This window comes from Scophthalmus maximus, chromosome 16, assembly GCF_022379125.1.
Source record: "Scophthalmus maximus strain ysfricsl-2021 chromosome 16, ASM2237912v1, whole genome shotgun sequence".
Classification (NCBI taxonomy): Eukaryota; Metazoa; Chordata; class Actinopteri; order Pleuronectiformes; family Scophthalmidae; genus Scophthalmus; species Scophthalmus maximus.
Window position 1 is genome coordinate 11,617,796 of NC_061530.1, and position 23,261 is coordinate 11,641,056.

General features: G+C 41.4%; 5 protein-coding genes and 2 long non-coding RNA genes across 10 annotated transcripts; 4 read left to right on the plus strand and 3 right to left on the minus strand.

Moving 5' to 3' along the window:
* The first annotated feature begins 1,211 nt into the window (after positions 1-1,211).
* On the plus strand, positions 1,212-3,342 carry zgc:56095 (Ferritin, lower subunit-like). Of its 2 annotated transcripts, none has more exons than XM_035613275.2 (5): positions 1,212-1,554; positions 2,016-2,119; positions 2,242-2,388; positions 2,482-2,607; positions 2,864-3,342. In XM_035613275.2, exons 2-5 carry the CDS (start codon positions 2,018-2,020, stop codon positions 3,011-3,013), a joined length of 525 nt encoding a protein of 174 aa, XP_035469168.1. In that variant the 5' UTR covers positions 1,212-1,554; positions 2,016-2,017; the 3' UTR covers positions 3,014-3,342. The 2 variants fall into 2 exon arrangements, with proteins under 2 accessions (XP_035469168.1, XP_035469169.1); XM_035613276.2 differs by lacking the exon at positions 1,212-1,554 and adding an exon at positions 1,574-1,869.
* On the minus strand, positions 1,868-2,979 carry LOC118287743. The gene is made up of 2 exons (XR_004785715.1): positions 2,838-2,979; positions 1,868-2,661 (listed from the first exon to the last, which is right to left on the minus strand). It is a non-coding gene; the product is annotated as an uncharacterized LOC118287743 (long non-coding RNA).
* Positions 3,343-3,624: 282 nt separating the features above from the next.
* LOC118287742 lies at positions 3,625-9,507 on the minus strand. 2 transcript variants are annotated; one of them, XR_004785713.2, is made up of 5 exons: positions 9,353-9,506; positions 8,815-8,861; positions 7,097-7,167; positions 6,864-7,000; positions 3,625-3,943 (listed from the first exon to the last, which is right to left on the minus strand). It is a non-coding gene; the product is annotated as an uncharacterized LOC118287742 (long non-coding RNA). The 2 variants fall into 2 exon arrangements; XR_004785712.1 differs by lacking the exon at positions 3,625-3,943 and adding an exon at positions 5,597-6,710 and having other exon boundaries at positions 9,353-9,507.
* Positions 5,390-8,663, plus strand: syt5b (synaptotagmin Vb). The gene is made up of 8 exons (XM_035613271.2): positions 5,390-5,735; positions 6,629-6,804; positions 6,895-6,993; positions 7,131-7,298; positions 7,441-7,608; positions 7,765-7,882; positions 8,001-8,134; positions 8,246-8,663. The coding sequence occupies exons 1-8, from the start codon at positions 5,537-5,539 to the stop codon at positions 8,453-8,455; spliced, it is 1,272 nt and encodes a 423-aa protein (XP_035469164.1). The 5' UTR covers positions 5,390-5,536; the 3' UTR covers positions 8,456-8,663.
* Positions 9,000-14,114, plus strand: LOC118287737 (dynein axonemal assembly factor 3). The gene is made up of 12 exons (XM_035613270.1): positions 9,000-9,139; positions 9,984-10,066; positions 10,445-10,551; positions 10,648-10,741; positions 10,841-10,995; positions 11,172-11,372; positions 11,464-11,586; positions 11,806-11,928; positions 12,030-12,174; positions 12,479-12,593; positions 12,793-12,867; positions 13,063-14,114. Exons 2-12 carry the CDS (start codon positions 9,985-9,987, stop codon positions 13,202-13,204), a joined length of 1,362 nt encoding a protein of 453 aa, XP_035469163.1. The 5' UTR covers positions 9,000-9,139; position 9,984; the 3' UTR covers positions 13,205-14,114.
* On the minus strand, positions 13,581-18,692 carry LOC118287739 (troponin T, slow skeletal muscle-like). 2 transcript variants are annotated; one of them, XM_035613273.1, is made up of 13 exons: positions 18,624-18,692; positions 16,270-16,299; positions 16,152-16,165; positions 16,031-16,057; positions 15,587-15,602; positions 15,423-15,483; positions 15,206-15,322; positions 14,983-15,060; positions 14,755-14,868; positions 14,469-14,578; positions 14,168-14,258; positions 14,039-14,079; positions 13,581-13,704 (listed from the first exon to the last, which is right to left on the minus strand). In XM_035613273.1, the coding sequence occupies exons 2-13, from the start codon at positions 16,290-16,292 to the stop codon at positions 13,659-13,661; spliced, it is 738 nt and encodes a 245-aa protein (XP_035469166.1). In that variant the 5' UTR covers positions 16,293-16,299; positions 18,624-18,692; the 3' UTR covers positions 13,581-13,658. The 2 variants fall into 2 exon arrangements, with proteins under 2 accessions (XP_035469166.1, XP_035469165.1); XM_035613272.1 differs by having other exon boundaries at positions 15,587-15,605.
* Positions 18,693-20,148: 1,456 nt separating this feature from the next.
* LOC118287972 (secretory phospholipase A2 receptor-like) lies at positions 20,149-22,785 on the plus strand. The gene is made up of 4 exons (XM_047327756.1): positions 20,149-21,121; positions 21,782-22,123; positions 22,266-22,369; positions 22,521-22,785. The coding sequence occupies exons 1-4, from the start codon at positions 20,800-20,802 to the stop codon at positions 22,629-22,631; spliced, it is 879 nt and encodes a 292-aa protein (XP_047183712.1). The 5' UTR covers positions 20,149-20,799; the 3' UTR covers positions 22,632-22,785.
* The last annotated feature ends 476 nt before the right edge of the window (positions 22,786-23,261 follow it).

The window sequence follows — 23,261 nt, forward strand, 5'->3', positions numbered from 1 at the left end:
ATGCCATTCTTTCTCCAGTCTATCAAGTCTGTCTGTGACACAGACGGCATTTCAACACTACGTCTGTTGCAGTTTAAATCTGAATCAGAAATATTAGGGGGAAACTGGGTTTCAGTCCTTGATCTTTAGACGCGTATCCATGACTTTGGTTGGGACGGAGGCTTCTATTGTCCCCTGTCTGTCTAGTCCACCCTCCCAGATTCTCTCCACAGACTGCAGCATGTGCGTACTCCAGCTGTGCCACCGCCTGACTCCTCTTATCCGGCCCCTGTCACCACACACCGCAGTGTGTTGTGTTTGTGTGTGTGTGTGTGTGTGTGATTGTGTGTGTGTGTGTGTGTGTGTGTGTGTGTTACAGCCTTATGATTCAGAAGTGTACGGTCATGGTGTGTGGAGATCGTCATTAATCCGTTATCAGTTCTGTAGAAACTCCTTTGATGAGAGGTGAAAGTCTTCCAATAATCAAGTCGTCAAGTCAAACTTTGTTATCAATTCTGCAATGTGCCAGACATATAGAAGAATCGAAAATTGCGTTTAACTCCGACCCTCGCTGCAAAAAGTTTAAAAAATGTAAGTTATATATACAATAAATACATTTAAATAGTGCAAAAGTAATGCAAAACCAAACAGTAAAGAAAAAGTAAAGAAATTGAAAATGTGCAATATAAAGGAAACAAAATAAATTGAAATGTACAATATAAGGAAGTGCTGACTAATATAATAACTGTTAAGGTACTGATGAAGTGAAAAGATATTCTACAATCAAGTCCAGATATTCCTGATTCGTCCATTTTTGGGTCACGTTTACTCCAAGATCATTATAACAGTCAGGTGATGGTTTAGTGGTTGAACCTTTTCACACAGACTACAGAGACTTGTCTCTGCACTGAACAGCTCCTTCACCGTAAGTGTGTAGGAGCGGTATCGCAGGTCCTTCCTTCCTGCTGCTGTGAGACTGTTTAACACGCACTGCTCTCAGTAGAACACACACACACACACACACACACACACACACACACACACACACACACAAACACACACGACTCAACAACTGTAAAAAATAATTCACTGGCATGAAATAACAAATTGTGCAATATTTGTATTTATTCTCCATGTGAAAATATTGCTACTGCTCTGTATATAGAATGTATACATCTTTTTTTTATATCTTGTACATACCTATTGCTTTTTTACATTTCTTTAAATATTCTTCTATCAACTTCGCCGCTGTAATGTCCAAATTTCCCCATTGTGGGACGAATAAAGGTATATCTTATCTTTTCGTGTCTCCCCGTGTGTGGGTCGAACACAGGTTGGACGGACAGCGCGAGTCCCCCAGCTCGACAGGGGGCAGCAGAGATGCACAGAGCGCATGAACAACGCAAAATGCACACGAGCTAAATGACGTCACTGTTTCAAGGGGGGTTGGGTGTAGGTGTAAACAAGGAGATAAAGACGAGACCCCGGTGCTTGTGCCTTCTCAGAGTAGACGGCGGACAAGGCGACGGTGGCTCGCGTTACACTAGCTGAAGGCTCGGTCATCACATCTGCCCGGTGAGTTACGTTGATTAGCGTAATATGCAGTCGGTGCTAACTCGGCTAACGTTAGCCAACCAGACGGTCTGGATGTCGGACAGCTGTCTGTCAGTGTTAACTTAGAAAGTGAGCGTCAGCGGCTAGTTCGTGAGTGTTTTATCAGAAGGCAGCTTCGCGACAGGGTGAACTCTGTGGCCTCCTCGCGTCAGCTCACTTGCATAACTGCACAACGCGTGACAACTGTCTGGCTAATGTTCGTCTGAAGCGGATACACGTCGGTTGCAATGAGAGGGGGCTGATAGTCAGCTCAGTCTGTGGACCGAGGCAGGAGAAGTATGAAAGATTGTCCTTTTATTCTGCTCTGTTCATGTCTGATGTAAAGATCACATAGTGTCGTCTTCTTCGTCAGCAGTGATTTAACCCATTGTGTCTCGTTGATTTCAGTATTTTTCTGTTTTGTTTTGTGTGTTTTTGTTTAGAAATGCAGTCTGTGGTTAAACATAACTTCCATGCGGAGAGCGAAGGAGACATCAACAAGCTCGTCAACCTGAAGCTCACCGCGTCCTACACCTTCCTTTCTCTGGTACGATTTCCAGTCGCCGTATGTCAAACAGTGTTAGTTGTGTGCAACGCATATTGATAGATATTGCTCGAATTCTGTCACCCCTAAATATTTGTCTACGTGTGTGTACATCCTCCTTATAGGGGATGTTTTTTGACAGGGATGATGTGGCCCTGCCGAAATTCTCCAGTTTTTTCCTGGAGCGCTCCGTGAAGGAGAGGGAACAAGCGGAGAAACTGCTGGAATATCAAAACATGAGAGGAGGCCGAATTTTGCTTCAGACTGTTGCCGTAAGTCCAAAATTGTCCAATTTGCAGGTGGCAATTTTTCATCATTGACTTCATAATTTGTTTATTCAACTAAATATCAACTTTGTGTTCCAGAAACCAAGTAGAGAGGATTGGAGAGGTGGTCTGGATGCTATGTCATTTTCCCTCGACTACCAGAAGTCCCTGAACACTTGTATCCTTGATGTGCACCGCAGGGCTGGCATCAACACCGACCCCCACGTACGTCTGGCACTGTTAGATAACACTGCTGTTTGTCCTGAGGCCGTTGTTGAGCTGCAAGATGGTGTCAATGATAAAACAGCTACACTGTTGAACATTAAAATTCCTTTTTTGTAAGAGAGTTAAATAATAACAGTGTCGAATAATTGAGGGATGTTTAATAGTCTATAAAATAATAACTGTCCTAATTTATTCATCACCTTTTTAAATAATAATTTCACGTTACTCACTTTGTCCCGTTTTGCCTCTGTTGTAGCTGTGCGACTTCCTCGAGCAGCATTTCCTCAGCGACAGCCACGAAACCATCAAGAAGCTGGGCGATTACATTGGAAGTCTGTCCCGCCTCACTTCATCTGAGACACACGGTCCTATGGGAGAATACCTCTTCGATAAACACACACTGTAAAGTTCACAGCAACACAAGTTCCAAAAAGACAGCATTTTTTACACTACATTCTTGTACCTAGGGGCAAAAGAGAAGTTCAAAGTAAAATTACCAAAAATACCTCAGTTTTGCTTGAAAGAAAAAAAATTCCCGTTCTCACTGACATGGTGCTAAATACTTCAATTTTAGAAAGCTGTTAAAATGAGTCACTCTTGCATGTGTCACGCATTCCACTCTCAGGTTTTAATGTTACCTTCAGAGTTGTTTTGTAAAATTGCATACTAATTGAATACAATCAAAATGTCACTTGAAAGATCATGGAGACACTGAATAAAATTAGATTATGATGACACTGTTTTTGTTTGTGTTTTTTTAAAGCCAGTTTAACAGTTCATGTCTATGTCCAACTGAGTGTTCTGCAAATGCGTACATTGTGTGCTTTCACTAATGTTATGGCTGTGTCTATAGAACACTAAAGATAACGGCGGGACTTTGCTTACTCACTGTGGGGTGGTAGCCTAGTGTTTAACATTTAGCAACCAGTCATCTTGTGGTTAAAAATGTTCATGCTGCCTCTTAGTAAATTATACGTTTCATAAGATTCAGTTGAAGTGTGTCAACAGACTACATCGGAGGCAGATGTATTTCCTACTTCACTCCGTTGCAATTTAGTGACACGGCATAAAAACACCATTGATAAATTAATGCAAATGTTGTATAAGCTGACCACAAAAGCCATATGCTGACAAGACTCTTACACACTTTCGGGGAATAAAACAGCCTAGCAACAAATAATCTAATGCTCTGAATATTAAAATGTTTGTTATTGTGGTGGTGCGTTTCGTTTCCCTCTGCTGGTTTAGTAAGTTACCCATTGGATGAGGCTGTCTTATGGTGGATTGGAGCCACTGAGTTCTCCAGATGTGGCAGTGCAAACACACGGCAGCGTACCTGGGGATTACAGTTCAGAGTGCTCTAAATACGGGTATGTGTTCTGTACAGTAAAATGGTAAGCCAAGGGATGGCGAGGCTGGAATATCCACTTGAAATGCAAGTTGTAGGTAGATTTGACGATTGACTGCGAGGACAGCTATGTTGAGGGGATTAGTGAAGAGCACTACCATCTCTTCAGCCTAATGGATAAACACAAGGACCACTGCCATGCGTCATCAGTCTAATGCAGAGTTATTTTTCATGGTTTAAAAAAAAAAAGAAAAGCCTCAGATTGTTCAGTGTGTGTTAAATTGTTAACATTGGAGCAGTAGTGTAAGAAAAGCCGACTGTCGCTCTTCATGCATCTTCATTCAGAGACATAGAGCAACAGATGTGTTTTCAGCATTCTAATATCGGGCAGAAGGTTGGGGGGGGGATTAAATCCCAACACTGCCCTAGTGATTTGCCAGTGCTTTAGCTTTGATGGAAACGGTTGCAAAGAGCCAGTCAGAGTCAACAACATACCGAAGGGACGATGGATGCATGAGGGCTCCAACAGGCCAAAAGGGAAGCAACAAGAACTATATTTTTCCACCAATTAAAGTTGCTTCTACAGCTCTATCGATATAAGGGAAATTAAAGGAACATTTCAACAGGTAAGATAAATATTTTTAGATAGATAGATTGATTTTTGATATTGATCCCAAACTGGGAAGTTCCAGTATTCATACAATTGTAAACATTTCTGATTTGATCAGGTTTGCAAAAAAAATTTACCAATGAGAAAAGCTGGACTTTTTGAGAATTAATTTTGTTTTACTTTAATTAAATCACATTTGGCTTTGAACACATCTACTCAAAGAAGTGGTTGAATTGACTGGTTCTTTCGATTTGAATGATTTTCCTTGTTTCCTATGAATCTGAGCTTAATTCAAATAATAGTCATAACCCCAATACCACCACCATAAGAGTTACTTAGATATGTAAATCCATTCAGTATTTTCCTGCAGCTACAGTAAGAAAAATGTGACAAATCAATTTTAGAAATTTCTGATGAAAGAAGAAGACATTTTTGTCATTTAAATGTCACTTCATGTACAGTATAGTCTCAAAATTGTAATGTTCTTATATAAATAAGAATATGGGGACATATATTCATGAAAACTACAAATAACCTAAGCAGGGTTTTCACCAGTCTTGGCCATAGTACACTGGGCAAAAGGAAAGAAAATTCAGGGAGGGAACCATCCCCAATTCATTTAAGCTTTGGGGATCTGGGATTTTGGATTAATATTGTAGTCCTAGCCACCAGATTTTAATCCAGTTTTATGCAGAGACAGAGATGCGGGATGGGAGGAACGGGGGAGTGAAAGCGTGGTCCATGGGGCGGGGGAGATGGCAGAGAGAATGAAAGTAACAGAGGGATTAGGGTCAGCCATGTTGGGCATCTGGCTTAGAGATGTCCAATGCTCTTGTACTGTATCGCAACACATGGACACAGGAATTACACAAAGATGTGTTAACGGTCGCTGTAGGGGCCAACTTGACAGAGAGCATAACGAACCAACGCAATGAAAATAACTGCTCTGGCTCGGCCATTTCACAGCCAACATGAGGTTGGTCAGCATGGTGGTCCGGGCCCAGAGGGCCGCAGAGCCATTGGAACCGGAGTCGGAGGAAGCAACAGAGCCGGTTCACCATGAGCACTCCCATCCAGAACATCACGAGCCCTCCCATCCAGAACATCACCCTGGCCATGACTACAGCCACATGAAGGACAAGTTCATGAATGAAATTCATCACCTGCCAGGTGAGCCAACTCTCGGAAACAAAACTTATTTTGACGTGTTGAATTACAAGTGTGTATCGTTGGTCATTTTTCAGAAGAGAGAATCCACCCCATATACAGATGTCGTATAAATATATGAATATAATTTCATATTTGTATTGACCTTTTCCTGATTCTTAAAGGATCAAGATAGTGTATATTTGATGGGAAAATTCCTACACTGAGTTACTGACAGACTGCTTATGACTTATTTGAATCTAGGCAGAAACATGAAATTAGAACTGTTTTCCCTTCTCGTTAACGACCACTGATTACTGCCTTGAATAAAGCGCTTAATGATAAACTGCGTCAGTGGTGCTGGTGGCTGTGGTCGAATAGTGGCGCTCCCAGCTCGGAGTGTGTTATTATCTGATTGTGGAGAAGCGTGTAGTTGACGACCTAGGTGCAGTCTCAGCAAACCGTCCCCAGGTTTCCCTGTAGATTTTATTGTGCATTAAGAACTTGCTTGTGTTTCCAATCTTGGGGAAGCCAGTTTATGGTCATGATATTGCTGGAACTGATTTAGATTATAGGAGTAACCTGACTCATCTGAGTTCTTTGACGTAGTCTCAAGATGTGAAAATTCCAACAGGCCAGACCAAAAAGCTTCTACAAAGCCTTTGATAGAGAGGGTAGTGTTTGTAAAGTTGTCTAAGTAAAGATCAGATTCAAACACATTTTTTTGTTTGTTTTGTTGGGAATTTTGTCGCTATTGTTGTTTGGATATCAAGATTTTCCCACATTTTGTCACAGTATGTAACTTTGAATGTAAGGGACATCAGCTGGTCTGCTATCCGCTCCTTTTTGTCATAATAGGAGTACCCCAATTCTGTAGTGAATACTGACAAATTGGTACACAAATTTTTCTTTTGCAGTTCCCATGTGGGCAGTAGGAGCCATTGTTGTGGTTGTCCTGGTTCTGGTGGCATGCTGCGTCTTCTGTCTTTTCAAAAAATGCTGTGCGAAAAAGAAAAAACCAAAGAAAGTGAGGGAGAGGAAGACAGGTCGCCGCAAAAGGGACCAGGAAGGCGAAGGAGAGGCTGGAGAGAAGGTTTGTGACTTCCAGTAATTTAGAACTGCATAATCTTATCTGATCTTCATGATGATTACCCAATGCACTGGTGTTATTTTAATCTTGTAGGAGGGAGAAGTGAAGAAGGAAGGGGAGGAGGAGGAGAAAGAACAGGAAAAGTTGGGAAGGCTGGAGTTCTCCTTGGACTACAACTTCACAGATACCCAGGTAGGTCCTATGTGAAAATAAAATAATTTGTGTTAGCGATTGGAAGACTATGACCATCATTAACTAATTTGTATGTATTTTTCATGACAAATTAAAACTTTACCTTCACTGGTCGTTCTGACCCTTTTCCCCTGAAGCTCATAGTGGGAATCCTTCAGGCGCAGGACCTCGCTGCTATGGACATGGGGGGGACGTCAGACCCTTATGTCAAAGTCTTTTTGTTGCCAGACAAAAAGAAGAAGTACGAGACCAAAGTGCAACGCAAGAATTTATGCCCTGTCTTCAACGAGACTTTCATCTTCAAGGTACAGTTGGCCTGACATTGTTCTTCTTTTTTGTTTTTATGTTCTGTATTATTGCCAGGATTTGTACATTTTGTTCTAGAACTGCCTACTGTCTCCCTTCACCTATAGCACATCCCAACGTTGTAATAACCTCTCTTTCCAGATCCCATATGCAGAGTTAGGTGGGAAGACTTTGGTGCTGCAAGTTTTTGACTTTGATCGCTTCTCCAAGCATGATATGATTGGTGAGATAAAGATTCCCATGAACAGTGTTGATCTGGGCCAGCCAATGCAACAATGGAGAGACGTGGAGAGTGGAGAGAAGGAGGAGGTATGATATCCCATTTAATTATCTTTAAAAAATTTTTTATAGATTTAGATGGTAAATGTTTGCATTGATAAACAATACTCAAAAAATTATATAATATAAAATATATTGCATTTAATATATTGGAAAATTAAAGTAATCCATACTTTTTCCTTGCAGCAAGAAAAGCTGGGTGATATTTGCATTTCTTTACGGTATGTGCCCACTGCTGGGAAGCTGACCGTGAACATCATGGAGGCAAAGAATCTGAAGAAGATGGATGTGGGAGGCTTGTCAGGTAATCTTGACTCTTGCTATTTATTCATTTTATCTCGGATGTTTCTTTCATGTCTCATTAAATCGTAAAATGGACATGTGTGACGTGAAGAAGTAAAATTGCACCCCTTTTCCAAAAGATCCATATGTGAAGATTGTCCTACAGCAGAATGGAAAACGCATCAAGAAGAAAAAGACAACAGTCAAGAAAAACACTCTGAATCCATACTTTAACGAAAGTTTCAGCTTTGAGGTTCCCTTTGAGCAGATACAGGTAGGCTGTCATCACATCAATCATCAGCTTTAACTGTCTGCTGAATGTACTGCTGATCTGTGGGGATTAATAATAATATTTGATAACACATTTATATTTTTTGTTCTTCAGAAAGTGCAGGTTGTCATCACCGTGTTTGACTATGACAAACTTGGGAGCAATGACCCCATTGGAAAGACTTTCATGGGTTATGGAGCTACAGGAGTAGGCCTGCGCCACTGGTCAGACATGCTGTCGAATCCCAGGCGTCCAGTGGCCCAGTGGCACACGCTCCTGCCCGAAGAAGAAGTCGACGCGGCAGTCAAAGCAAAACCTCGCTAGAGTCACACCTGTCTCCGTTCAGAAAACACGCTGTTGATATGTTTTTCTGTGTGCTGACCCTGATGTTCTCTCAATTTGCACGCTAAATTCTCCATACACTTTGTTTTCTGTTTTTGAGGTACTGTAACACGTGTGTACGAGTGCTTGTGCGATGTACCGATGTGTTTTTTGTTCGAGATTTGGTTGTTATTAAAAGCCCTGCCCCCCACCTATGTACCCCTTATACCTGTAAATCAATATGAATCTACTTGTATACATGGAAAACACAAAAATGATGAGGTGAATCTTTCGTGTATGCTCTTGCATGGGCCTAGTAAAAGAAATGTGGCATAAAGGAAAGATCTCGAGATTGCTCTTACCTTCAATTGAATGAAATGCAATGGGTTTCAATTTTCTTACTGTATTGCTGTAGGAAGCAATGGAAAAAAATCAAATTGTACAAATTCATTTCGAAGACTATTTGAGGAACGTATGGTGAAGAATATCATGGAGACATATTATTCCAACAATAGTATATAATGGTCTTTCCGGTTAAACATAGATACGTGTACTAATCAAACTCAAATATATCACCGGTGCGTTGTGTCCGACATGTTTGAAAACTGTTGCCTAGCAACGGGACCTAAACTTTCTATCGAGGCGGTTAGCTGCAAACTTCACCCAGACGATAAGAAAGGCTGTGAGGTGAGTTTTCCCCATTTTATTTTATTTATTATAAACCAGTGGTAGTATCTGCTCACAGCCCGTGACAGGCGTTATCACCACTTTGGTGTTACAAGCAGCGTTGTCCCCCCTGGACAACAGCCACAGTCAGAAACTAGCTAACAGGTGCCTTAGCTAACCTTAGCTAAGGCTAGATAGCTTTCGTGCTGAGCTTACACACACACATTTACACACCTTCTAGTTTTCGTAAGTGCATCCCTCTGCGACCGAGCTGCCGAGCCCGCTAACCTGCGTCTTCTGAATTCAATTAAAAGTTTCACAGTAGGTCTTCTCGCTCTGTGATTGGTCGAATAGTCATACCTCTATGTCAGAGATACAGAAAATCTACCTGACCACAGCAATTGACCTAATTCTGATTGGGGTTTGGTTTTGTTTTCACCATGTGGGGCCAAAGGCCTTTTCAAACCTTTGATCACACAGTGACGTCAGACACGACATGAGTCAAGAAAAGGCCGGAATTAACCTGAACGAAATTGCACATCATTTATTAATGTAATACACAGAATTTCTAACTGAATGGTGTTTAATTGCCATCACATATAATAATAATAATAATAATATATTTGATTTATAAAGCGCTTTTCATGTACCCAAAGCGCATCCCATTTATATATATATATATATAACATATAACATCCCATCACAATTACCCCCCCCCCCCCAAAGCGCATCCCATTTATATATATATATATATAACATATAACATCCCATCACAATTACCCCCCCCCCCCCCTCAAATCCCTGAGGAAGTGCTGCCTCCCTTGCCTCCCCTGCTTCCTGTTACTCTCTGTCGGTCATAATACAGGATGAGCGCTGGACGAGCCTCCGAGGGAGTTGGCTGTATCACCTGGTGGGGCTTCAGTCCCGCCCTCGACCTGATGCGGACAGGTGAGAGCCCACAGTGCAGCAGGAACTAAAATGATATACCAATTAATCGTTTCCGTCGAGTGACAACGATGTACACAAAACCAGGCAAATCAGTCATGAACACTTGAGACAGTCTGTATTTAATGATGTTAGATGTAGAACTGCATTAACAGGTTTAAGAATAGAAGCTAAACCTCTACAAATTATAAGTTATCTATCATTTAAGTATCTGCATAAAGACTAAATAAACAAGACAACAAATCTGACCATGCACCTCTACCAACTTTTGATGCTACGGTCAAAATCTTGATTGGTCCTAAAACTATTAGCCATCTGAAGAAGAAAGGCATTTGGAAGCTCCTGTATGCTCTCTCTCTCTCTCTCTCTCTTTCTGTCTAGGCCCTGTGAGACGAGAAGGGGAGGTCAATGTTCTGCTGGTGGGCAGTGGAGATCCACGACATATATTGAAGACCATTGCTGGTTTGCGGAGTGAAGAAAGCCTTCATGTGAGCCCCTGTCTCTTAAACCATCTTGTTAATCCTGAGAACAGATTGGCGAACTCCACTGTGAGCTGCACACGTCTCCTCTATGATCCACTGTAGGTGTGGGTGATAGAAAACAGCATGGAGGTGGTGGCGAGACAGCTGCTGCTCCTCTACCTGGCACTGGTGCCACAGGAAAACATGGGATTCAATGGTGGGTGATTTTTTTTCCTTCTTCTTTTGCTAAGTTATTAATTTTAACAGCTAAATGTGCACTTATGTTGTCTTGTGCTGTTTTTCTTTTTATTCACAGAAAAGACAGAGGTTTTCTTAGAGGTGTTTGGAAACAGTGAGATCCGCAGTCAGACGGAGGAAACACTGAGACGTGCAGCATCGCAGCTTTCTCTGTGTGTAACCGAAGCAATGGAGACAGCCGCACACCCCTGTCTGAACACAACCCTCCTCAAGGTACAATAATCTGTTGAACAAGAATTCCCACACTGAGCAGGCCGGCTCAGTGAAACCCAGTTGAAACTAGACGAGGTATACAGGCCCTTAATGGACAAAATGCTGTTGAGTCAGTGCTCAAATTCTACTTGAAAAAAAAAGTATACTAATTTTGTACTCTTTGAATATTTCTACAGTTCAAGGAGCGAGATGAGCTGGCCAGGATATTCAAACTGTGGAACCCGCCTCATTCGCCATCATCTTCATCCGAGGGTTCTGTTCCAATCGTCATGTCCAAAGTTTGGGATTATCGGGTCCGGCAACACCTTGGAACTCGCTATGACTCCAGGAAAGGCTGCTTCGACTGGGACCTTACAATGAAACTGCATGAGAAAGGGGTATTTGAACACTTTTTCCCCTTTTAAAACTGCTCATGCAGTATGCTGTACTGTGATGAAAGCTCAATCTGTACTAATTCTTTGTCCCCAGGGTGGTGTCATCAACAAACAACAATATGCGCAATGGAGGGAACGGGGTTTGGCGTTTGAAATGAGAGAAGGTGTCTACCAAAGTACCAATCCAAGTTTGCTCTCATTAAGAGTGTTCCATCAGGTAGGTGCTAGTCTGTTTTTGAAGATGCTACACAATGCAGCAAGGGTATAAGGACAGCAAAATGTAGCTTTAAGCTAGGACTATCGTCTTCAGGAATCTCAATCCATTCCGGTTGCCTGTGTACATTTATGCACAACTCCTGGAAATACCATGACCTTCAAGACTGAGAAATCTCCACAGACGTACCAGTAAGGAACTTTTTTTTGCATGTGTCGACAGAATGGCAAGAAAGTGGCTGTAAGAGGTTACTGGGGAGACATAGTATCCAGTCCTTACCTCTCCTTTGGCATTGAAACGGATGACAAGAGCCTACTCCAGACACAGAATGGGCAACACATTAAGGTAAAATACACAGTGTTAATGACACAGATTATATGTTTAATTAAATCATATTAATGTCTCTCTATCCTGTCCTCCCCCTCCTTTCCCCACGTCAACAACAGACAGCCCAGGACGTCTCCTCTGCAAATGTGCAGGCATTGTTCCAGTGGCTGTCCAGTAGACGGGGCTGCCCCTCTGCTGCTCAGCCAGAGACGGAGAGGGAGGAGTCACCCGAACAGACAGACCAAAAATCTGTCACCGTTAATGGTAAATGACTTTTAACACCAGCAGGCCTGTGGCTTTAGACAATATAGACAGGTTAAAATCAAAATAATACAGTTTAACTCAACGAGAAAAAGGTTCATACTGAGGTGATTTATGTTGCAATTTAATGTCCATGTTCAGATAGAGGTGTAAAAGTGGTCTGGATGTTAAAGCTTTCTCAGTGTACGGTGGACCACTTCCCATCCTCGTGAAGCCTGTTTTGATGTTCTGCACACAGGAAACAGTAACTGTGTATGAAGGCTGATGCTGATACTACTGATGCAGAACTTTCTTAAATCCCATTTAGACTTGATGCGTCTGAACGGGATCTCTGTGACCTTCCTGCCTCTGGATTCAATTCACAAGCTGCCAGAAAAAAAAAAATACTCCCACTTCTTCAACACCATCTACCTCGCCGCCAGGTACCCTGATTACTACAGATGTTATTTTACTTCCTAAATATTTAAATATATTTATTTATATTTTCTTCAATATAGATACAGTAATTTTACCTAAAGTAGTATTTCAATTGTATTTATCTACCGTCACCTCGACTGCAGACCACTGATGTGACCACGTTTCATTTGTGTTTTTGTTTCCCTCTCGGTCGATGCTGTGAAGCTGCGTGCACCAGCTGGACCTGACGATGAAGCAGATTGCAGCACCAGACGCTGTGGTTGTCATGGAGTTGGCCAAGTGAGGGTTTTAATAGCGACAGGGCCTGTTGCCATGGTGACAATACAGTCACCAAGAATACAGTGACTCTGCTATGTGATTTTGATTTTGTGTTTGATACACATACCAGATTTAAGTTCAATGATCAGGACTGGTTTTGAAAGATGTTAACGGCCGTGATTTGATCGGTATCTTGTGTGCCACTATGTGTACCAGGTACATTTTGGATCTGAACAAAGAGCAAGAAGCGAGCTTTGTGAAGAAAGTGGCGAGCATCGCTCTGAATGCTGGATTTGAACCGTGGCACGAGGAGAAGAGTGACGACGTCCATGCGGTTTTCATACCACAGAAAGAGTAAAAGTGGCAACCTTCAGCACGGCTGTTTACTCTGCTCCCACTGTCAGCGTCTTCACATTCACAACAGGCAACTGACGGACAGTCGAGGTGATATTGTTTCACAGCACAGACAATTTACAAGATCTTATGAAGACGGAATTGTTTTGTCCATCACAAGGACATTTTAACAGCTAATGAGTTGCTAACTTTGCAAAGCAAATTATTCATTTTACTTTCCATGTTTGGATTTTCAAGAATAATAATCAGATTTAATTTCCCATGTGATTGACATCGATCATAAGAGGTCCATTTTATTCATACATGCATTTTAATAATCGCAGATGCAATTGCAAGTTTCATATATTTCATCAAATATTACACAAACATCTACAATATCTGTCTTAGCTTAACTGATGAACACTGCAAGCTCATCCTAGCGAACGGCCCTCTTGTTTCTTTGTGCCTCCCGTGTAAGGTCACTTCCAGCGTCCTCCAACTTTCCCCTTGCCATGGACCTTTTTGCTGCATCGATACAAGAAAAAAACTATGAAACAAAATCATAAATGACAGGTGTGTCTGACTGGGGATAGAGAGGGAAGTAATAAGTAGTTCCCTTACTGCCCCGGTCACTTCATGTAAATAACTCAGACATTATGCATCCTGCAAATTGCAAAGTGGCAAATGTAAAAAAGCCGTGAGTTTGGCATTTCCTGTGCATATGTGACTGTTGCCATTCATCTGTGGAATATTTGCATTGTCGATGCAAAGTAATCCTCCACAATGCTCTTCGTCTTTTTCTTTTCTGTGGTGTGTGCGTGTTGTGTCATCATGGACTGTGACGAGTAGATGGACTCACAATTTCTGAGCATGCTGGATTCTGTTGAGGAGAACATTTATCTAAAAAAATAACAAATAAAATAAATGATATCAATGCTCACAATCCCATTTTTTTTTTTTAACAAATATTGTCAGCTTAACGGCTCACCTCATACTTCTGCCTTCTCATTTTCTCAGTGAGGTCAAATTTCTCTGACTCCAGATGGTAGATGCATTCCCACATCTCCTTTGCTCTCTCTCTAAAACACAACAGCATCAACAACTTCAATTGACAAAAACACCTTCTAAAATCTGAACCAAAGGACACTGGCAACTGTTGTTTTTTTTAACAGGTATCTTTAAATGGTAGCTATCAGGCGCAGCCTGCTGACCTTTGTACAACACGACTGGTTTAAAACGTAGAAAAAAAACCTTACAATGCATCAATATTTCATGAGCATTGAACTGACCTCAGACCGTCCTCTCTCAGCATCTCAATACCCAGTGGTTTGCGTCTCTCCGCCAGAGTCTTCTTCTTGATTTCCCTCGCAGTTTGCCTTTTTCCACGCCTCTGCTCTACCTGCAGGACACAGAACACATCACTTTACCGGACAACGATCTCTTACTCTCATGCCCACATGAATTTCATGTAAAGTGCTTTTTATTTAATTTTTTAGAAGGCGCTAAAAATGATATGCACTCCACAAACATGCAATCTACAGTGGAACAGCTGCCTAAAAAATATATCTTCCTGACCTTGGCCAGGAACCCTCCGAAGTGAGCGCCCATGTTGGAGAGCACTTTCTTCTTCTTGGCCTCATCCTCAGCCCTCTTTTTAGCCTCTTCATCCTCCTTCCTCTGCCTCTCCTCCTAAGGAAATCAATATCAGTTGATTAATGCCGTATCCTTCACTTGCATTTGCTCTTTTATAGTGTGTAGAGTCAAATTATTGGGCTCTGAGTTGTGGACTAGAAGTGAAACTACCGCAATCCGCGTTTGTCTGTCTCGCTCTTTTTCTGCCCTCACTCGCTGCTGCTCGGCTCTTTCTGCCCGCCGGCTCTCCTATAACAGAAAAGAAAAATGTCAGATAGACATCCGCAAACGGCTCTTCATTCACCATTATTATGAATAGCCACTTTATCATGAAAAAAAACAACCTATTCGGATAAACAAAATCGTTGGCAAAACAGCATGGGAAAGGCATTACAATCCTGTCTTTGAGTCCGATCAGCTCCTGTTCCTCTTTCTTCCTCTGCTCAAAGTGAACATCGATCAGAGTCTGCAGCTCCAGAAGATCTTTCTCCATCCTTTTCCTGTGGATATCCTAACAGGAGCCAGTGGATACACAGATTAATCTCGTGTCACACAGTGTTTGGCGTAATTGTGTAATAGTTTCAACAGAAACAATCTTTGGAGAAACATACGTCAAAGTCAACCCTCTCCCCTTCAGGGATTTTAGGGGCAGCAAGCTGTGTGACCTGTGGCCTGTGAAATGACATGAAGGCTTATCGTCAGTTAAGCTTATTTTAAGAATCAGATTATTGTTAGTTTTTTGCATTTCATTTTTTTCTTTTTTTTAAATTCTTACTTGTATTTGGGGCGTTCTTCTTCAACACGAAAGCCGGAACAGCAACAAAAAAGTGAATCAGATCATGTTTTCAAAAACCACAGTGAGATTTGAAAACACAAGCTATAATGTCAATCGAAGTTTATCTCTAATAAGCAAGTCAGAAAGCCAATTTGAAAACATTTTAAAATGTTAGATTCAATACATTCATGGCCACTTGTCATAACAGTGACTTGTGTGTTGCCCTGCAAAAGGGAAAACCATGCTGCTGCTGATAATGGACCTAGTTGTCCCACAAACACATACTGTAACTAACCACCACAAGTGAACACTGGGTGGATCACAGTGGACTTTGCACCATGGGGACAATCTGAGTGACAGGATGCTGTTATAGCTTGTATCTGAGTGTGTGATCTCTAAGTAAGGGTCCAGACAATCAACACAGTTCAGCATCACGTGTCTCACCTCCCTCTCCCTGCTCCTCGTCGTCTTCTGGAGAAAGAAAGAGTGCGAGAGAGAGACTGAGATGAGGGAAACAATGAAAATGCCAGATTTATTTAGAACAAAATTTAATGAATGTCCTCACCCTCCTGATGCCCTCTAAAAAAAAAAGGAATTGAAATGATATATCAGACATTGTATGATACAGAATCTCATGTATAATGAATGTGGTAAATGTAACTGGTTGGACGGCATTGACTCACCCATGATCTTCCAAATCAGACATGGTGACACTAGAGATAAACCATGAATGAAAAAAACAAACACTGTTATACATATGTGCAGCAGCATGAGCCCACAACATGAAGTGTCTCATGTTATTTTGTAAATAATACTTTTTCAAATTAAGTTCTGCTTAGAAGGGTAACAGCTGCATAGATTTGTAGGGTACTTCTTAAATTACATTTCCTCATTTGGCATCTGCAAGAAAATAAATTTAAATGTTATAAAGTAATTTATAAGACAGGGTATGGCGGCAGTCGAGGTAAGATGATCATTGCCTGCATCAAGAACTACGTGGCATACTGAGTCATAATACATATTGGGACTCAAAATATGTGGTGCTTATGTTTATGATGAATGGACCCGATGAAAAGGTGTATATTGTAAAGAGAAGGGGTCCCAGCACTGAGCCTTGTACGTGTGAATTTTTTTATAGCTATTTAAAATTCACTTTTATCCAATATAAAAATTGTCAACCAAATTGATGAATTATATTCATGGGTTTGGTACACACACACGCCAATGTTTTTGTTCAAAGAATGAGATGAAGGGAAAGGCCACGATGACCTAGGAATAGAAGAGGCCGGTGGGACGACGGGCTGGAGCAGTGTCCTGTTACCCTGGGTAAGAACCAGGCATCAGCTGGCCAATCCTCCTTGATTAATTTGATTAACAAGAGAGAATGTGGGATGGAGAGATAAGCGGGTCGGCCGGCTGCTGTTAACACCAGCCAAGTTCTCTGTAGTCGTTTGATCAACTCGCAGTCTCCACGAACTGAGCAGGCCATCGCTCTGTTTGTGGAACCCCCGTGAATATTTTAGCATTTTAAATAGTGTAATGTATTTCAGGGTGAGTCACGGGAGTTAAAGTATTATACTATGCCGAGGCAAAACAGTCTGATGATGAGCTGCAGTTAAAACTGGACAAACGAAAAATGCGGCTGCTGGCTAGACACACGCTTTGAAAACCCTATTTTCGCGCCCACAGCTGGATCGAGCCCCACTCAGACCGCCTGTCTTCAGAGTGTATTAACGTAGCAGATCAAGCACTGAGCAGGACCTCAGAGCATGAGCATGTGAATCTGAATAAACATGGGCACATGGTCAAAAGGCAAATGAGGGATCGAGAGAGGAGAGAGGAATTCATCATGTCGCTTGAACCGCTGAAAGTTTCTGGCCAAAATGACTGACACGGTGCCACTCGGCACGACAAACTGGCAGCGACATCAAGGGCACCGAGAATAACTTGTCACGAGGAAGAGGGAACATTACTAATATATACACCAACACACCTTTCTCGTTACCCACCGGCTCACTGGGGGACATGCTGTCAAACACTGTGAGGTTTTCAAGACAAGAGCCCACGGACGTTTACGAAGTTGCCAAATGCTGCAGGTCTCGTGAGAATGTTGTGACTTGGGCATTGTACAATGGAAGTGAAGGACTATTTTCTGTGATTTAAACAGCAGGATGACAATGTTTAGACTAGAAGATACAGTTATTCATCCGTTGATGGTCAATTTTTTTCTGTTTTTTTCTATATATTGTATCCTTATTTAAATATTAAAAGAACAATAAGTGATTTTTTTGGGGGGGGGGGGGTAGGGGTTAGGGTTAGGGAAACTTAAGAGATGTAAGTAGCTGCCATTTACACACGGAGCAACACTAGCATCCATTTGGGGTTGCTTTTCAATAATCAATATATTTTTTAGTTCAACATTCACCCTCCCTTTATTTCTGTTTTCATCTCTACCCAAATCAAGCAGCTGAGCTCCTTTTTGCCAAATGCTCTGTTAGCTAAGATTAGGCATCGTTATCATTTCTTTTTTGGGGTTAACACAAGTCTGCTGACAGAGCAGCGAAAGTGAATCAATATATTATAAATAATCTTTTGTCAAAAAATGTTTAAATAAATAAAAAAGAGCTGAAAGAGGCAAAGAAGTGCTGAGGGAAATTGAAGATTTGGTCATAATACTCTTTTTGGCATTACTCATAGTCATTTGATTCATTGTTATCATTGTCTGATAAATAATAATTGTGTCAATCAAACCAATTTGTGCAAAGTGTTTTCGCCGCTTTGGAAGTACAACCAACAGATGTATAATTTATAAATGTTCGCAGTCCATAGACAATGCTACATAATGAAATCCGACAAAATGCATTTGGTGCATTTCACTGCAAGTTGTGGAACTATACATCCTGATTCAAGGTTTACACCCTGTTTTGTCCATAACTATATCTCAGAATGACAGAAACGAGTGTTTCCTGACGGCTCCATGTCACAGCACTGTGCAAAAAGGAAAAAGCGATTGTAGAGGAAAAGTCAAAGCACATACCTGCCCAGGAAAAGTGAGAGGTGTTCACTGATGATGAGACAGAGATTTATATGAGTGGTTTCTCTGGGGTGACTTGGAGGTGTGTGTGTGTGTGTGTGTGTGTGTGGAGGGGGGGGCGTGATTCAGAGAAGAGCGCCGGGGAGTGTGTGTGGATTATTGGTGGCTTTTGGGAGCATAAGCTGATAATGAACCAAGAGTTTGTTGGTGACCTCACAGCTGAAATAAGAGACAAGAAGACAGGTGGTAGATTTATGTCGGGACATAAAGAAGAGTCATAACGAGATCCTGTTTGTAATCCATTGTGTTGAGTCTCTGATACTAGGTCTTTGTTTCAAAGTGTCCAATCCCATTATCATTTATCGTGACAGTAGAAACCACTGAAAGATGATTCAAGATAGGAGACTAACTTCAGTGCTTGTTAGAATAATCTGAAATGAACACAGAAATTGAATTCAGTAACATTTAATACATACATATATTCTTGCTGCAAGGGGACAAGTCAATACAGCAGCAAAGTGTCTGAGTACTGAGGTTGTCCGACGAATACAGGAGATGCAAGGATATTTAAGCATGATGGGCGGTTCCCCTTTACAATGTACATCTGTGTGTTACTTGTTTACAGACAAAGTCACATTGCAGGGTCATGCATTTCCTGAGTCACATTGCAGGCTCATGCATGCCCTGAGGGGCTTCCGCTTCCATAGTAGACAACAAGACATACAAAGATCACGTCTGTATACTAGATACAAGTACAGACTGTTCTCTTTAAGATCAGCATGTTCTTTTTAGCTAGGTATAATACATATTTTTCTGACAGTGCTCACTCCACTATGTTCCATGTTTTTAATTAACCTGTCAATAAATGACTGACTGACTATGTGGTATTTCACTGAAATCTGTTTATGCTTGTTATAATTGTAATGGTTATGCTATTTACTCAAAGGTGAAGATGAGTTTGAACACGCATACGGAAAAACCAATCGAGAAATCTGCTAATTTCGATTTTAAAGTGTGATGCCTGTTTTGACCGAACCAATTATATACAGACAATATGAATTCTTTTTTTCTTGTATCTATTCATCAACACGCTGGCCTTAACAGATACGAGAAAATGACCTTGAACCGGTCAAATGCAAAAAGTATTTCCATAAAGACAAATATAGTGTCTGCTTGCGAACGGCTGAAGCACCATATGTGTGAAGAGTGAGAGGAAGAAGGAGAGAGTGTACTCAAGGTCCCAGGAGAACACATCCATGCATCAGGTAGGAAGAATCATTTTACAATTTGGCACTATTCGTGAAACAGGGCAGCAAAGCGATATACAATGAATATGATGTTTGGGCTGTTGCAAACATCTTCTCTTTTTTTTTTAAAGACATTTTTCTGGCATTTTATTGCTTTATTAAGGTACAGTGCTTACAGGAAAGGGGAGAGAGAGAGTGGGGAGGACATGCGGCAAATGACCCGGCCAACTGAGCTAACCGACACCCCCCAGAATTTTTTTTTTTTAAAGGATGATTACGATCATCTTTTTTTATACCAAACATCTCAACAGATCAAAACGGATATCTGACAGACACAGATGTGGTTTTGAAGACATAATTTAGAACATAACAAGAGCTGTACTACAGATGTAGCTATGCAGATGTTGCTCTCCAACAAGACAGGAATGGAGACATTGGACACGTTTACGACTAAAGTCAACCACTGTAGCTGTAGCAGAAATGATATCTCGTCGTGGCTAAATTATTATTAGGCAAATAATATCATGAACTTTGGAATACATTTGAAATATCCACCCAAATTTGAAGCAACGCCTTTATTCATTCAAACGAATTATCCTTCCTGAATGTGTCTAATGTGATACGCACTATAACTGAGACATGAGCTTTGTGTTGGAAAGTGTTGACTTGTATAACAACTTGTATTTAACATTTGTCCCTCTATATCTGACTTAGATAAAACATGTCTAACTATCTGATGACTCTGCTGCTCACCTCGGGTAGGCGTTTCCACACAAAAGAGTGAAATAATCATGTCGAATTTTTAAAAACATACATTTTTGTAATAATTATGATGTCCTGCCCGATTTGTTTGATATTGTCATGGGTGTCCGACAGTCTGTGTCACTTTGTGTTCACACATTCACCGAGAGTATCACCTGGTAAACGAGCCCATGAGCTGGCCCAACGCCCAGAGCTACTGCAGGAGTAACTACACTGACCTCGCCACCGTCGACAACTGCGGTGACATGGAGCGGCTGAAGGACATGGCGGTGGCCAGCGGTGTGAAAACAGAAACCTGGATTGGTCTGACGCGGGCCGACAGCGCGTCCTGGCTCTGGTCTTTGGGGGAAACGGGGATGAGCCATGAGTCAGCCAACTTCACTAACTGGGACCCTTTGACCGATCCCAGTCACGAATGTGGAGGCATGACAGCTGAGGGGCGGTGGCTCGGTGCACCGTGTGCAACAACTCTGCCTTTTGTCTGTCAGGAAGGTCAGTGGGACGGCCTTTCACTTGGAAGGTGGTCATTCAAAGTAGATGCCCGACCGATAATATCAGCCGATATTAGCCTTTCACGGACGTATCGGTATCTGTGGGCCCGACCGGTCGGGCCCCTAAAAAAATGCATTTATCTTTAATCTTTAATAAATGACGTTTATTTTCTTAATTCAAGCTCTATATATTTGGTTGTATTTGTGTTTTTTATTAGCTAAGAATAAATGATGGAAAGGAGTTGGACAAAAAAATGCATGTGTGTAAATTTGTGTAAATAATTTCTGAGCATTGGATTTTGAGCGATGTTATACCTGTCGGAGAGTTCACTCAGCATGAGGTCTACCTTGGAGCCAGCGTTAACAGTTAAATGTCTTTTTAATTTACCCTGGCGATGTCCTCAGTTTAACTTCTTATCAGGAGCTGAAGAGATGTTTGAGCCATGCTTGCCATGTGGCTGTATGGATGGTAATGTAAAACTTCACAGCAGATATTTACATTCCCACAGGACATATTATAGGTATTGCTGCATTTGTTGGAGCTTGATCCAAACTGGGGAATTCATATTCAGCATATCTTGGCCTCTGCAGCATCAATCTGCAATATACTTCTCTTGTGAGATCCACACATCTCAATCTCTTCATTTTGGAATATTCACAGATGAGGCGTCCGGTGCGTTGCATGTCATTCTTCAAAATAAGACGTGGAAGCTGGCCAGAGAGTACTGTCAACTAAACAACATGGACTTGGCCAGTGCAAGGAGCTGGGACGAAAATGACGCCGTAGAGGCAGTAATATATGAGAGCAGGTCATCACTGTCCTTGTTCTGGATCGGTTTGGTCAAGGATATGTGGGAATGGTCGGACCAGAGCAATAGTTCCTTCAGAGCCTGGTCCACATCTCAGCCGAATAATGATGGACAGTGCACATTGTATAAGCCCTCTGACAACACATGGTTTGACAGAGGTTGTGCTAACAATTATCCCTTCTACTGCTATATTGGTAAGCATATCTTTTACAGTCTGATTCTACCATGTACCACCTATACATTTTTACATTATCCTGAAAGTGCTATCTTGAACACGATGAACAAAACTGAGGGCATACTTGATGTCATGTTTTATTTTCATTGGTTTGACTGCAGGCAAAAGGAAAGGGAACTTCAAGCAGGTTGTGAGGGTGGAAATGACATCAAATTCACGCTTTAACTTGGACGATCCTGCAATGAGTGAAGCCATTTTGATCCAAGTAAGTGTTTGCTCATTTTGAAATGTAGGTGTTGCTGATGGTAAAATAATATGTCGCTTGTTTGAACACAGGCAGAATGAATGGAAGTTGTGGTCACAGCCCATTTGGATGGTGGTGTGGTTTGTCGGTTAATCTTTGAATGCCTCCATAGATTCAAAAAAAGTATGAAGGGGTCAAACTTCGATGGAACGTCCAGCCGGACGGGAAGATTTTCCAGAGAAAAGAAGAGAAGAAAGTAAATGATGCCCCGTCACAAAGTTAGGCGGCAAACATTCTGTTTGAAGCCCTGCTCTTTGTGAAATCGTGCATTTGGCTAATACGAATACTATATTACTACAGACAGTGATATTTATCTGAAATTGTACGTACCGATTTTTTTTCATGTCTTGTTTTCACTTGTTTTCTCATCATTAAGTAGAATGGCCCCTCAGTAGAGCACCACAAAGGGACAGGGGTGAAAACATTACCTCCTTGAGGTTATTAACGATAGTTGTAATCTGCTGATTTTGATTTGAAGTGATTGGAGCACAATGCTTAAATCAACCCAACATAAAGAAACACTCAAGGCCTCTTTTTTTTTAAGAAGGACTTTATGTTCCTTGTAATGTTGCATTAAAAAAGGCTGACAACAGCAATATAATGAGACGAGCTCAACTGATCTGGACTGAACAAAAAAAGAAAAAGAAGAAGCAGTAAATCAATGGAGAATAACAAGAATCTGCGTCACTGGCAACGCACCATCCCTTGATCAAAAGGCTCGACTACAAATTGTCAATTAATATCTACCCACGTCTGACCTGCAGCACTGCTCCACACTGAATAACTGCACATCATGTTCATAAATATAGCTTGCATTTTTGTGGTGCTCGTTTAATAAAACAGTGACAAAAGC